Source organism: Oryza sativa, chromosome 1, assembly GCF_034140825.1.
Source record: "Oryza sativa Japonica Group chromosome 1, ASM3414082v1".
Lineage (NCBI taxonomy): Eukaryota > Viridiplantae > Streptophyta > Magnoliopsida > Poales > Poaceae > Oryza > Oryza sativa.
The window spans coordinates 7,015,289-7,029,663 of NC_089035.1; the positions used below are offsets into that span (position 1 = coordinate 7,015,289).

The 14,375-nt window shown below is 43.0% G+C and overlaps 1 protein-coding gene and 1 pseudogene across 1 annotated transcript; both read left to right on the top strand.

Moving 5' to 3' along the window:
* The first annotated feature begins 4,315 nt into the window (after positions 1-4,315).
* Positions 4,316-5,786, top strand: LOC4326746 (uncharacterized). The gene has a single exon (XM_015788198.3). The coding sequence runs from the start codon at positions 4,360-4,362 to the stop codon at positions 5,542-5,544; it is 1,185 nt and encodes a 394-aa protein (XP_015643684.1). The 5' UTR covers positions 4,316-4,359; the 3' UTR covers positions 5,545-5,786.
* A 5,965-nt stretch (positions 5,787-11,751) lies between these two features.
* Positions 11,752-14,047, top strand: LOC107277784 (transcription factor GAMYB-like; annotated as a pseudogene).
* The last annotated feature ends 328 nt before the right edge of the window (positions 14,048-14,375 follow it).

Genomic DNA, 14,375 nt, shown 5'->3' on the forward strand with positions numbered 1-14,375 from the left:
CTTTGCCAGGCGAAATAATGAGGCCATCCATTTCAAATGTTGCATTGGCTAGCTGCCTAGTAGCACACAGAAGAGAAGAAGATGCCACCGTTGGGTAGAGTACTCTCCCCCTACCCTGCGGCGCGAGACGCAATATAAAAAATACTGACCCCGGTTCCTTCGGATCTGAGCGCAGCATTCATGGCGATCGATCGATCCATGCACACCGGTGTGGATGGAATGTGTATCAGAGGAGGAGACCACGCATGTCTGCACATCGTTTTGTGTGCTTCGTCGTACTGTACCACTACTGTTCATTCCTACTGTACTCTCTCCTCCTCCTACTCGTATACAAAGCCTCAACTATGGCCCTGTTTAATTAGATCACACCTTAAATTTTGTCGGCATATCACATCGAACGTTTAACACCTATAAGAAATATTAAATATAGGCTTAAAAAATAACTAATTGCATAGATTGCGACTAATTTACGAGACGAATCTTTTAAGCCTAATTGCTCCATGATTTGACAATGTGTTGCTACAGTAAACATTTGCTAATGATGGATTAATTAGGCTTAAAAAATCCGTCTCGCGGTTTACTGACGGATTCTGTAATTAGTTTTTTATTAGTGCCCGAATACCCCATACGATACCCTATATAATATCCGATGTGACATGCTAAAACTTTACACCCCTGGATCTAAACACCCTCTATCATTGCATATGCTACTGAAACTAATTAGTACTGCTACTCCTACATCTACTATAATTAACAAGATGCTGCTAATAATAACTGAAACTCATGATCAAGGCATGCGATTTGCCTGCCTGCCAGCCATGTGATGCGAGTACACTCCGGTATGTGACTGAGGTAACATAGTACAGTACTCTCCGTCTCTCCCTCGCAATGTGATCGAGACTTTTTGTTAGATTCTACTGCTAGCATTGCGAACAAAAGGCAGCTATAGCTCCTAGTACTCCATTTACGCCCGACGCAGCTGCAGGAAGCTACCACGAATGTACTACTATGCCAGTATGCCTGATGCAAACGATGCATTGAATGGTGGAGTATACGGCTCCTCCAGCTAGCACTAGCAACATGCTCCTAGTTATAGAGGCTGTGTTTACCCTAAAACTTCACTGTTTAAAACTTCACTGTTTGCCTGCTCAAACCTACTCCTACATATTTCTGGCAACCTAGATGAGATGATCAACCGATCGATCAGGAAGAAGAAGAAGACGGCCGGGGGACCATATAGACGATGCAGAGTCCTACTTTTTTTTCTCTCATAAAAAACCAACATATTATCGGATAAGACATATATATCATATCCTAGTAATATAAATTTGGATATCCATCTATCTTGATTCATATTAATAGGATACATATCAAATTCGTTTTTATGGGACGGAGGTGCGAAGAAGACGTACGTACGGGGGGCCCTCCTGCGCGGTTGCGAGACGCATGCATGGTGCATCGGCGCGTTGCAGATCTGTTGCAGTGGCTATCCTTAATTAGCTTATCCCTTCTGGTCTCTGCGACGCAAGCCGATCGAGCCAGCGATCTGTAGTGTGTAGGGATGGAGGCAGGACGGAAGGAGAAGCAGAGAGAAGGGCGTCGAGAGGATGGTGGGGATCAGAGTAGCGTTGTGTGTGTGCAGCCTCGTGTTTTCGTTATGCAATGCAAAAATCCCCTGCTGCCGCCTGCAGCCTCGTGCTGTGTCTCCTCTTCTCCTCGCCCCCCTTCACGTGCAGTATATCGATCCATCGATGGCTTTGTGATTAACGGCCCCGTTTTTGTCAGGGTGATGAAAATCTCAGTCAGGGCGAGAGAATCCATACGCTAATATGCAACCAAAAACTATTACTAATAGTCGCAGAGTCACAGGCTGAAATTACGCTGTGTCACCTGCTCGCTGCTTATCCGTACACAATGCATGCACGGCTACGGTTCAAGTTCACGTCTTGTTTGAATAGCTTAAAAATAGAATTTTAAGAAGCAGGTACTACCTCTGTCCCAATTTAAATGTTGTTGTGGATTTCTATGTTAAATGTTTGACTATCCATCTTATTTTAAAAAAGTATTAAAAAGTTAAAAATTTAGTCACGCATAAAGTACTATTTATGTTTTATCATCTAATAACAATAAGAAAGTACTATAATCATTATTTTTTTTCAAATAAGATAAATGGTCAAACATTGAACATAAACAATGCAAAAATGTGGTCGTTCTAGAACGGAGGTAGTATTTAGTACTACCTCCATTTCAAAATATAAGATACAACCACCTTTAACCTAAAAATTAAAAAACAATTATTATCATCTTTTAGTTTGGATCACCCTAATAAATATAATACATATAATAGAATTAAAGATCTCTACGGTGAAGGATTTAGAAAAAGAATAGTTTAGTGGAGAGGAGGTGCTAATTAATTGCATGCATACATGCAGTCCTTATATTATGAAACATCTTGTCGAGAAATGAGCCTCTCTAGCGGGTGATCGAGAGATCCCCTTTTGTGAGTTCGGCCGGGGGAAAGGGCACGCTGATCGAGATCGAGTATCCGCTTCGAGTTCTCCGAGACCGCGCATGGGAGCCAAGATTATACAGGTTCGGGCCGCTTGGAGCGTAATACCCTACTCCTGTGCGTGGGATTTATGATTGAGTGTTACAAAGGTTCCTAAACACCAAGGAGCACACTCGCTCTTCTTCCTCTAGGGTTTAGGCTCACTGAGCGTCATCCTTTTTCTCGGCGGGCAAAGTCCTCCTTTTATAGTCTAAGGGGATACCACACGCACCGCCTCTACCTACTCCTCCACGGGAGGGGGACCCACTCCGCTTAGACCGGATCACGATTCGTGCCTTCGCCTGGAAGCTAAGCAGCCGTCCGTCCTCGAGTGGGGCCCAGCGCCGCCCCCCGCCGACACGGGGGACACCCTTGTCATTCCCTCTTAAATGAATGGAGACTTGTGGCAGTCCTTCTCACGTGGAGGGGGCTTTAGATGATGATTCGATGGGACGGGGCATACCTACCCCTACTCCGCCGGGTACAGGGTGGAACGTGGGGGTATCACCGCCCGTCCAATCAGACGTGACCGGCGACAGGCCGGTCACAGTTTGGTCCCGCCTGATTGACGTGGGTCAATCATGCAGTGCCGCACGTACGCCCTTGTCGCATTAGATGCAGTGAGGGACGGTTGGGGCGCCGCGCATTGATGGCAGCTCAGCCTGAGTCTCCGTCCCACTCGCTCCCCTCGCCACGTAGCGGTTGGGCGAGGGCCTCGGGGCGAGGCAGCGCGAGGGCCCGAGGGGCGTGACGTAGCACCCCGAGGCCCCTTGGTTGCCTCTGCGTCGCCCGAGATGTGGGGGGAGAGCCAGGCTGTAGGGCCGCGTGGCTTGATGGGAAGGTGACTCCCCCATACTTAGCATACCCCCGGGCCCATATCACCGACATCTGAAAAAATAATTGTGCCTTATAATCCCTCCGTCCCAAAATAAGTGTAGTTTTGTACTATTCACGTTCAACGTTACGTCTTATTTGAAAATTTTTATGATTAGTATTTTTATTGTTGTTAGATGATAAAACATGAATAGTACTTTATGTGTAACTAAATATTTTTAATTTTTTCACAAAATTTTTAAATAAGACGGACGGTCAAACGTTGGGTATGGATATCCACGGCTGCACTTATTTTAGAACGGAGATAGTATTATAAAATGGAGGGAGTAGCCAGCTTCTGATAATTGAAGAAAGCTCGATTGGTTTCTTAGTTTCTAGATTTTAATTCATTTTCTAGATTCTATAACCACATCTTTTTAGAATTTGAACGAAAGTTAAAACTGAACTATTTACAAAATCTTATGATTTTGAAAGAAACTGCAGCTAACATAAACTCTCCTAAGAGCAAGTTTAATAATATAGCCCACTACTAGCTCCAAAATTTAAATCATCATCTATAGTCAATCTAATAGCTCACTCATATAATAGTTAGCTGTAGAAATATACTGCATCATTAACATGGTTTATTGGACCTCGTGTTACAGCTAGCTATAAATCCGTAGCCCGTTTTTGCTATCTCTCCTCCACACAAACATAAATCTGATGTGGTAACTTGTATAGCCCGTTTATGTCATCTTATTGTACCCGCTCCAAACGCGTACTCAATGGTTGAATGTCACCTAGCTAGCACGTGACCCGCCTTTTCCCCGCACGTCCCCTTGCCTGCCTGCGGCCCAGCCAGTGCGCGTACGCGTACACACCTCCCCCTCCCCGTTTCAAAATCGCGGCGTCTCCCGCTATATATAACGCCACTGCCTCGCCGCCGCTGCTACCACCTCTCGCCGTGCGACTGGCTGAGCTACTGGTGGTAGCTGCCAATGGCGATGGATCATCGTGGTGGTGGTGGTGGTGGTGGGAGGAGCAGCAGCCGGCTGCGGGACAGGCTGGCGAGGATGTTCCGGCCGGGCGCGCTGCTCCGGTCGACGTGCAACAACCACGCCACCGCGTCGACGTCCTCGTCATCGTCGTCGGCGGCGGCGGCGGCGGGTGGGGTGGTGACGGCGTCCGCGTGCTCGTCCAGCAGGGCGCTGCTCGCCGCGGACGCGGCGGCGGCGGTCGACTACTGCGGCAGGGAGTCGTTCTTGGCGTCGTCCCGCCGCGACTACAGCGACGCGGCGGCCACCGCGCTCGTCGGCCGCACCGAGTCGTTCTCCACCGCGCTGGACCGCCTCCACCGCCGCGGCGGCGGCACTCCGCTGCCACCGTCGAGGTTCTCCGTCGACGCGTCGCCGAAGAAGGAGGATGCGGCGGCGGCGGCGGCGGCGGCCAAGGAGAAGGAGATGACCACCGCTGCTGCTCGCGACGTTCAGGGCTTCCACTACCACCACCACCGCCGCCATGGCAGCCTCGGCGGCGGCGGCGGCTGCGGGAAGAGTGACAAGGCCAGGAGGCTGCTCTCCAACCCCTACGGCTTCACAACGTCCGACGACGCCGACACCGACGGCGACGACGTCTTCAGCAGCGACGCCGACGACCGCGGCGGCCGCGTCGTTGCCGGCGGCGGCGGCGGCGCCAAGAAGGGGGAAACCGAGGCATTCTTCTCCTCCTCACGAAGCTTCTCCTCCGACTCCTCCGAGTTCTACACCAAGAAGAAGAAGAGGAACAAGCCCAAGAAGAAGTCCCCCTCCACCGCATCGTCCAAGGCGGCGCCGCCGCCGCCGCCTCCTCCTCCTCCGACGACGAGGCACCAGATAAGGCGCAAGCGCCGCGCGGCGAGGGCGAGCAGCTGCGTTGACACGTGCGGCGTCAGGGACGGGTTCCGCCCCGTGGTGTCGGCGGCGGAGGAGCAGGTCCGGCGCGGGTTCGCCGTGGTGAAGCGGTCGCGGGACCCGTACGCCGACTTCCGGTCGTCCATGGTGGAGATGGTCGTCGGGCGGCAGCTGTTCGGCGCGGCGGAGCTGGAGCGGCTGCTCCGGTCGTACCTCTCCCTGAACGCGCCGCGCCACCACCCCGTCATCCTCCAGGCCTTCTCCGACATCTGGGTCGTCCTCCATGGCGGCTAGCTACTAGCTAGCTTATTAGCCTTAATAAAAAGAGAGAAAAAAATCACCGTGTTTAATTAATTAGCTCAGTCCCAGGATGATTAATCACTGAGATTAGCCAGAGTACTACTCCATCTTGCAGTAATCATGTGTGTTCATTACTTAATCTTTCTCAGAGTTTAATTAATCTCCTCTTGTGTTGATTTAATTGCCTCTCATGTATAATGGTCGATCAGTTGGGTTAATTTGAGCTTAATTAATTACACTTGGGCATGCATGCATGCACTGGACCGTGGACACTGGCCTCTAGCGGTGTGTGTGTGTGTGTGTGTGTGTGATGTACCTGCACTGTTCTTGGTTCTGACCAACCTTTGACTTATCACGCTAGTTTTTTCTTTTTCTTTTTTGAAGACTGGAAGAATCTGATTTGGAAGGGGATTTGGATTGACCAGAGAGTGAGGTGTGGTTTGTTTGGTAGCCAGAGAGAAGCTGTGCTGCGTTTGAACTTTGGGATCAATCATTTGGAAATCATGATTGTATGCATACGAGCTAGTACTGTTCCTATTTGTGTCGGCAGTTATTGGGTGGAATTTTGATCAGTTTAAATTTGAAAATTGATCAGTGTGCACCTTTTCAGGAGAAAAGAGTAATTTATCATCAGAGTAACATGGTTCACCATATGGTTACATACATGCTCCATTTTCCTCTTAATCATAAACTAGCTAGGGTCTTCCGTTTGCATAATACAAAACTCAAGTGACTTGAGGTAAGTTCAGATGCATATTGACAAGCGGCTACAAGTCAAAATGGCACTTAAATTGGAGTAAAAAGCAACTATACCCTCACTTTATACTCTAGCTCTGCTGAAAAAGAGAGAGACATATGTACTGCCAAACAAACAGCCCAGGATATCATCACAAGCTCATTATTCATCCATCTAGAGACAACCATGCCCGGTCAAATTTCAAACGGGACACTATAAATTCTCCTTTGAGCATTACTTGTACTCCCTCCGTCCTATAATATAAAGGATTTTAAATTTTTGCTTATAGTGTTTGACCACTAATCTTATTCAAAAAATTTATGCAAATATAAAAAACAAAAAGTTATGTGTAAAATACTTTAGATAACAAAGTCAAAAATAAATAAATAATAATTCCAAATTTTTTTAAACAAGACGAGTAGTCAAACCGTACAAATAAAAACTCAAAATCCCTTATATTATAGGACGGAGGGAGTACATGTATTGGAGGCAGTACTTGTACTGGTAATACATGAAGTATCATTACATCAATCTCCTCAAAAGAACAGATGCCTTTGCCGGCACAACAGGTCAAAGGGAAAAGGGAATGGAAGATGGCAATAGAGTATGCCTTTCTATGCTCACATCACTAGCTTGGGATTTGAGCCTTTGCATTTGCTGCTCTGCTCTGCTCTCTACTATCTCTCTCCTCCTGCATAGCCTTTCACCTCTCTCACCTACAAATCCAGGTTTCCAAATCAAATCACCAGGTGTGTTCAGTCTAACACAAGCAAAGGTACAACTACTAGTACAACTTGTATACTAGTAGTGCTCCAGTACAAGTACAAGTAGGAGTACGTGTACTAGTACATGATTTGAGTTTACTTAAGTATAGCTAGGAGTATTAGTAGTAGTAAGACGTTGGAATTTCACCTTGGAGCAGGTGCTGTGCATCTTTCTCCAAGGACATTCAGAAGAGTGTGTGGAAAAGGTTGAGGCTAACTATAGGATGCAAATATACTCTAGGTCTATTTGCGTTTGAACTTGGGAAAAGGTGGGTGGCCTTGGCGCATTGTCCAGATCATGCTCTTGGATTGGATGTGCCCTGTTTGCTCGAGGGAATTAAGTTTAGTTAAATGGCTGTGGGATTAGGTTTGTGGGGCGGTGTTTCAATTAATTGATTAATTAAGGACAGGATATGTCACTGCACCAAAGTCGAACTTGTTGCTTTCTGCTTAGGACTTTAGCGATACTATTACAAGGGACACCAGCCAAGCGACCTGAATGCCATGCCATGACATGCCTTTGCAGTACTAGCTTTGCGTGTGGGGGTACTCCATATTATTCACAATGACATTTGGGAAGCTAATTAACTACTTTTCTACATTGTCTTGGCAGCACTGAGTTGTACTTGTGTGCATATATGGTTTAAATTACACCTAACACTAATAGTATTATTTTCCTACTGACCATGTTCCAAACGAATTAACTCGGTGACATGACACTGCATGTTGTCTTGCTAGAAGCATACATGCGCGCCTACGGACTATGACACATTTGCCATTTCAGATGAAGCCTGACCATTCAAATGTCCCTATTTTCAGCATTGCAAATCAAATCAAATCAGCTCGAGGTACACAATTCAAGTGAGTGACCAACGGTGTGCTAGCTAGCAATAGCTTTTTCACTATTTCTCGAAGCAGAATTCAAGCACGCTGTCTTGTCCTGTGGCTGCCTGCTATGGTAGTTTGACAATGCTCTTGAGGTTAATGTAAGAAAACTTTGTTTAATGATAATATTTCAAAAGGAAACTTTGTTTAATGATCTTAATTTCAAAAAGGAACTTTTTGTTGATAACACAAAGTGTTCTCTCACTTCTAAGTCAAGAGAAAAAAAGCAGCTGCTAGTACCTGTGTTCCCTTTTGACTCGGAGGCTAATCTCCACGTTTTCTGCTTTGGAAAGATCGCTTTTAGTCAGCCTAAAAGGCGATCGATCGATCGATCACCTCGAGAGGTAGTGGCCTCAACTGTTTGCTGCAGAATTTGCAGATCAAAACACGTACGGTGTATTGGAGATTGGTGGTAGTACGTAGTACGAATTAAAAGCCAACAATGAACACAGTATAAAAAGCAGGTGTACTATTAATACTCTCTTAATCCCTCCCTATCGAGAGAATTAATTAATGTCTCCTCGTTTCTCTTTGTATCATGCATAGATTAATGTGTAACGTATCACTCTATAAACATATAAGTTCAAATTTACCCTTCTATAAGTTGTAAAAAAAATATTACTCTAAATATATGAGCATGATCTATCGATAGTCTCATGTGTTCTTGTTTTCTAACTATCTTTAAAGGGATTTCTAGCTACTATTCAAATATATAACATGAGATATATACATGCATGTGAGGCCATGCATTCTCTCGAGATTAGGATCCATTAATTAGCTAAAGGTTCAATTGAACATATACACGAGCTAGATACGCGTACTATACGTACGTACGGTGCATATATATGGTGAGCGTGAACAGTCGGATTGTACATTTTGCTGGGGGGTGATGTACTGCGTACAGTGGCGCCACGTTCTTTGAGAGATTGCGAGACATTGTTTGTAGTGGCGGGCAGGCAGTCATGTCATGCATGTGTACACGTACGCCCCCTGCCCGGCCTCTACAGTGCGCGACGCTGTAAGCCTGTAACCTTGTCATAGTAGCGTTGTTGAGTTTCTTCGATCGATCTCCTCTTCTCTCTGTAGATTCTTAATTATGTTTTTTTTTTCCTGACGGTCGTTTATAACGATCGATCTACTCTACCTGTGGCTGGTTATGTGGTCACCAGCTCATTGGTCGAGCTTTGCAATTGGGTAGAACAGTTACAGATGAGATGTGTCGCACCGTAAATTTAGGCCCTCTTTGGATGCAGGGACTATCATATCGAATGTTTGAACATTAATTTAGAGTATTAAATATAGACTAATGATAAAACCCATTCCATAACTCTGGACTAATTCGCGAGACGAATCTATTGAGCCTAATTAATCCATGATTAAACTACGTGATGCTAAGTAAACATGTGCTAATTATGGATTAATTAGGCTTAAAAATTTGTCTCGCAAATTAATTCTCATTTATACAATTAGTTTTATTATTAGTCTATATTTAATATTTCAAATTAGTGCCTAAACATCCGATGTGAATTAGTCCCTGTATCCAAACACCACCTTAGCTTCTTAATTAAAGATGACAAGTCGTCGGTGATGGGTGTAAACACGATATCATATCGAATTTATTTTATGTCACTGAGTTTACTCTACTTCAACGATTTGCTATCGACTTTATCTCCTCTATGGCTCTATAATATGCCACTGATTTTATCCTTTTTTACATTATGCTATTAAGGTGGATACTTTTCAAAAAAAACCTTTCATGTCATACCAGAGTTGACAATTGTTTAACCCCATGGAAGTTTCAGAAAAATATAAGTTTTTTGTACTTAGCCTTCCTACAAAATATAGAAGTTTGTATGTGTATTTTATTTCTTTCATGTTTTTTTATGAAACACTTTTATTATGTAGAATATGAAAGAGAAATCGCATACTCCATCCGTAAAAAAAAAACCCAATCTAGAGGGATGCGACCCCTCCTAGTACAACGAGTCTGATCTAGATTCATTGTACTAGGAGGGGTCACATATTGTTTTTTTTTTACCGAGAGAGTACACAAAAGATAGCCGCATCAGAAAAAAAAATATATGGCAGGTGATTCTATTGGCATATAACACATAAATTATTCTATTGGCATATAAAACATAAATTATTTTTTGAAAATTAATATGTGCAAAATGGAAATCTTGAAATTTACACACACTTTTGTATATTATGCAAGGAGGATACATAAAAATTTTCATATTATTTTTTGAAACTTCTAGTAAGCCAATCAATTATAACCTCTTATAAGCCTTGAAAAGCATTTTTAGGCATTTTTTAAAAAGTATCCATCCCTAATAAAATATTGTAGAAAAAAATAACAAAGTCAGTGACATATAATTAACAAAGGGAAACGAAATTAATGGTAAATCATTGAACTGGAATAAACTCAAATTTTGATCCGTGATACAGTATGTGAGTACTAGTGAGAATATATCCACGATGCAGCGAGAGTGCATCGTGTCGGGACCGATCGACGGGTGCGCGCGAGTAGGCGGATCAGATCGACGCCGCCGCCGACGTACGTACGCGCGTTTCACAGTCTAGCCGGGACCGATCCCGACGCGACGTAGCTGCAGATCGGAGATGTAGGTATACGTACGTAGTACTGTATATATAGTAGCTGAGACGTGTACGTACACCGAGTAGCTAGATTGGCTGAAAGCTAGGGCGGCTTTGAGCTCTGCCGCTAGCTTTAGCTTTGTGGTCTAAAAAGCTGCCTGTGCGGTGGCTGGCTTCCTGCACTGCATGCAGGTCGATCTCTGCGACGGGCGACGGCGCGCGTCGAGGCGTTGGCGGCATGCGCGGTCATCGCTCACGCGTCCGCGGGGATGGTGGCCTGCGGTGACCGCGGAGCTTGTAGCCATGTGTACATTTGCACGCAGGTGCGGATTCATAAATAAATAGCATGAAAGGTATTCCCTCCGTTCCAGGTTAATATGTTTTAACTTTGATCAAAGTCAAACTACTTTAATTTTAACTAAGTTTATAGATAAATATAGTAATATTTATAATACCAAATTAGTTTCATTAAATCAATAATTGTATATATTTTCATAATAAATTTGTCTTGGATTAAAAATGTTATTTTTTTTCTACAAACTTAGTTAAATTTGAATCAGTTTGACTTTGACCAAAGTCAAAATGTCTTATAACCTAAAACAGAGGTAGAGGTAGTAATTAAATTTAGAGCGGTTCAGTGGGAGCTTTCATAGTCCTAGTGTCGATAGTGAGGGCTCAAGCTCCCACGGCACCAATAGCAGATCCGCCGTTGCAAGCGCTTCCCTCAATATGTTACACACTAGTACAAATGTTCTTTATTTTCCAACACCTATAAGCTTTTAGTGGTGTGCTGGATACTTTCTTTGTGGAAGATTAAATTGCCAACAACATTCTTTACATCCACATCACCTAATGAGAGGATTGTGTGCAGGAAGGGATTACTAGCTTGCACCGTAAAACACACAAAGAACGGTCTATACATCACCCGACCCGAGTAAACCCCTGCTCAGAATTAATATTGTTGGATGTCCAGACCATTGTCGTCAATTTGGAACTGTGAGTGTATCTCCTGATTATTTTTTTTTTATAAGGAGGCGTCACTCCATTTCTTGATTCTAGAAAGTAAGTGCATTATATGTATATTATCAAGATTCTTATATGGTGCGATTTTTTGTAAAAGTTCTATATGTGTATAAAGCCGTGGCCACTGACCTAAAATTTTCATGTGCACATATTTCTTGTTTTATTCTTGATAGTTCAACTTGTGTTCGTGATAGGATGCACAGGAGCGGCAGCGATCCTGATTCTGACAAGGCGCACTGGTATATGAGCAATAGCGATGACGAGTCATTTGTTGATAAAGATAAAGATTGCAGAAGGGGCACCGTAGCCCCGCTGCTGAAGAAAGGCCCATGGACATCATGGGAGAACTCCATCTTAGAGAAGTACATTAAGAAGCATGGTGAAAGGAATTGGAAGCTTGTGCAGAAGAACACTGGCCTCTTGAGGTGTGGCAAGAGTTGCCGTCTCTAGTGGATGAACCATCTGAGACCTAACCTAAAGAAGGGGGCTTTCAGCAAGGAAGAAGAGAATAAAATTATTAATCTTCATCGCAAAATAGGGAATAAGTGGTCTTGGATGGCTGCCGATATAAGTTCACCTTGTAGTTCATTGTTTTTTCTTTTGCTCTCAGAATATATATCTCTTGAAACCGTTTATAAAAGTGTTGTTCTTTAATAGTTTTTGCATCACAAGTATGTTTGGTGACCTTTACATGGAGGGGAGGTGCGGGGGATATTAATATTTGTAGTTCATCCATTGGTAAAGTTATTTAATTTAAAGTTGGGTAGTTTTTTTTTCCAATTGCATTACAAGTATGTTTTGCAACCTTCACATGGAGGTATGGGTATTATTAATATTTGTAGTTCAACTGTTGGTGAAGTTATTTTCTTTAACTAAACGAATGTTATCCATTTCATTTATTTCAATTAATATTTGGTAGTTTTTGCATTACCAGTTTATCCTAAAATATGATTATCATCACAAATCAAATCAACCCTAATAAGCATATATAAATATTGTCAAAGTCCCATCCTTGAAATTATCTTAGAAATGTAGCCTATTTTTGCTTGTATAGCTTAGGGGTTGCTATTTAAACTAAACTGCTAGTATCTTTTCATTGCACTTGCATTCATCGGCCTAGTTTAGTTCTACTGAAAATAAGGAGCCGTGGGACAAGCTAAGTTAAAGTGAAACTTGGGGTCTAGCTTTATGCATATAACTATCTTAGTTGTTGTTTTAGAACATTGTTACTGTTATATGCATTGTTCTATCCATTATCATTGTTATTAACTTGACCACATGTTCTCAATTGCCAGGGCGTACTGATAATGAAATAAAGAACTACTGGAACACTCGAATAAAGAAATGCAAGAACAATCGTTGGCTTTTATATCCTGCTAATGTATGCAACGATGCTTTGAATGAAGATCAATATGGGTCTGTTGACCCCAGTGTTAGGGAGAAGCTAACCAATAATCAACTAGAAGATACTACTAGTATGTATTCTGCACCCCAGTTTTCATATGCTTCCATCAGTAATATACTTGATAGGAGACTTGCATCAAAAGATTATGACTCCATAGAAGATCAAAGAAACCGAATAGAAGTTGCAGCAGAATATGAGATTTCACTTCCTGTGTTGAAAACAACCAACAATGACATATTTCCATCAGGTGAGCTATCCCCTAAACTACTCTGAGAAGTTCACATAAGCTTTTGGTATTGACTTTGTATCACTTTGTGACTAACTCTAATGATAAGACCATGCCATCTTTTGCAGCCTCTATCTTTGCCAACCATGGCATTTCAAATGGCAATCTCTCTGCTTTGTCCACAACTGATGCTTTGCAGATGGAGCTCCCTTTAATCCAATTTGATCCAAACAACCAGTTCATTTACTCAAGGGATTATGCGACGCACCTAACAAACTTAGCTTTATTAAATGATCAAGCAGAAGAATTACTAAATCATATTGATGTATTGAACTATGTGGTGATGAAAAAAGAGCTTTCTGGAGGGAGTTTGAGTCCCACTATTAATATGCCATGTAAAGCAACGGCATATTCTTCAGAACTCCCTTTATGCAAGGGATATCGGGAACAAGATCTTGATTTTTACACACAATAGTCCAGTATCGTTGAAAGAGCTTCATAGCTTTGATCTTTCTTTCGGTTCGTATAGTTTACTTATTTCATCTTTTACTTACATAGTAGTTTAGCTGTTGATTTGTTGATATCTTTTTGAAGCACATACCTCCATGACTCCCTCCAATGAGCTGGTGGTGCCACGGTATGAAGGAGATGTTCCACCTCTTCAAGATGATTTCACACCATATCTCTATTTGAATGGTGCCAATCTATCCATCTTCGAAGACATAAAGTGAATTGTTTCTGGAAAACAAGTTGGATACTAAAGGTGAACTTGTGATGACATGTTATGTTTCATAAAACCTGCTTATGGTTGAAATCATCGTTTTCTAAAAATATTCGTTCTTGTAATTTCAGGTAATTGACGTCAGATTGTCATGAGTTGATGCCCTCTTGGACAAACTCATCATGAAACCAAGCATTTTATTCCATGAAGCTCATGAAGACGATCGAGCCAGTCGTTGCTATCTCTCTTATAAGGATTTCCAGTTTGGATATTGCCGTACTCTGTTACTTTTCTTCATGTCGAATTTACCATGCGTGCTACGTTGAATTTCATCTGTTGTTGTGTGTGTTAAACTATCGAATTCAAAAGAGTTTGCTGCAACACGTTGCAACGTTGTGCCACCGAATGCAGAGACCGTTCTATTTCATGTTGCGTATAATGTTTGATTTGGTTGCATTTGCATCTGG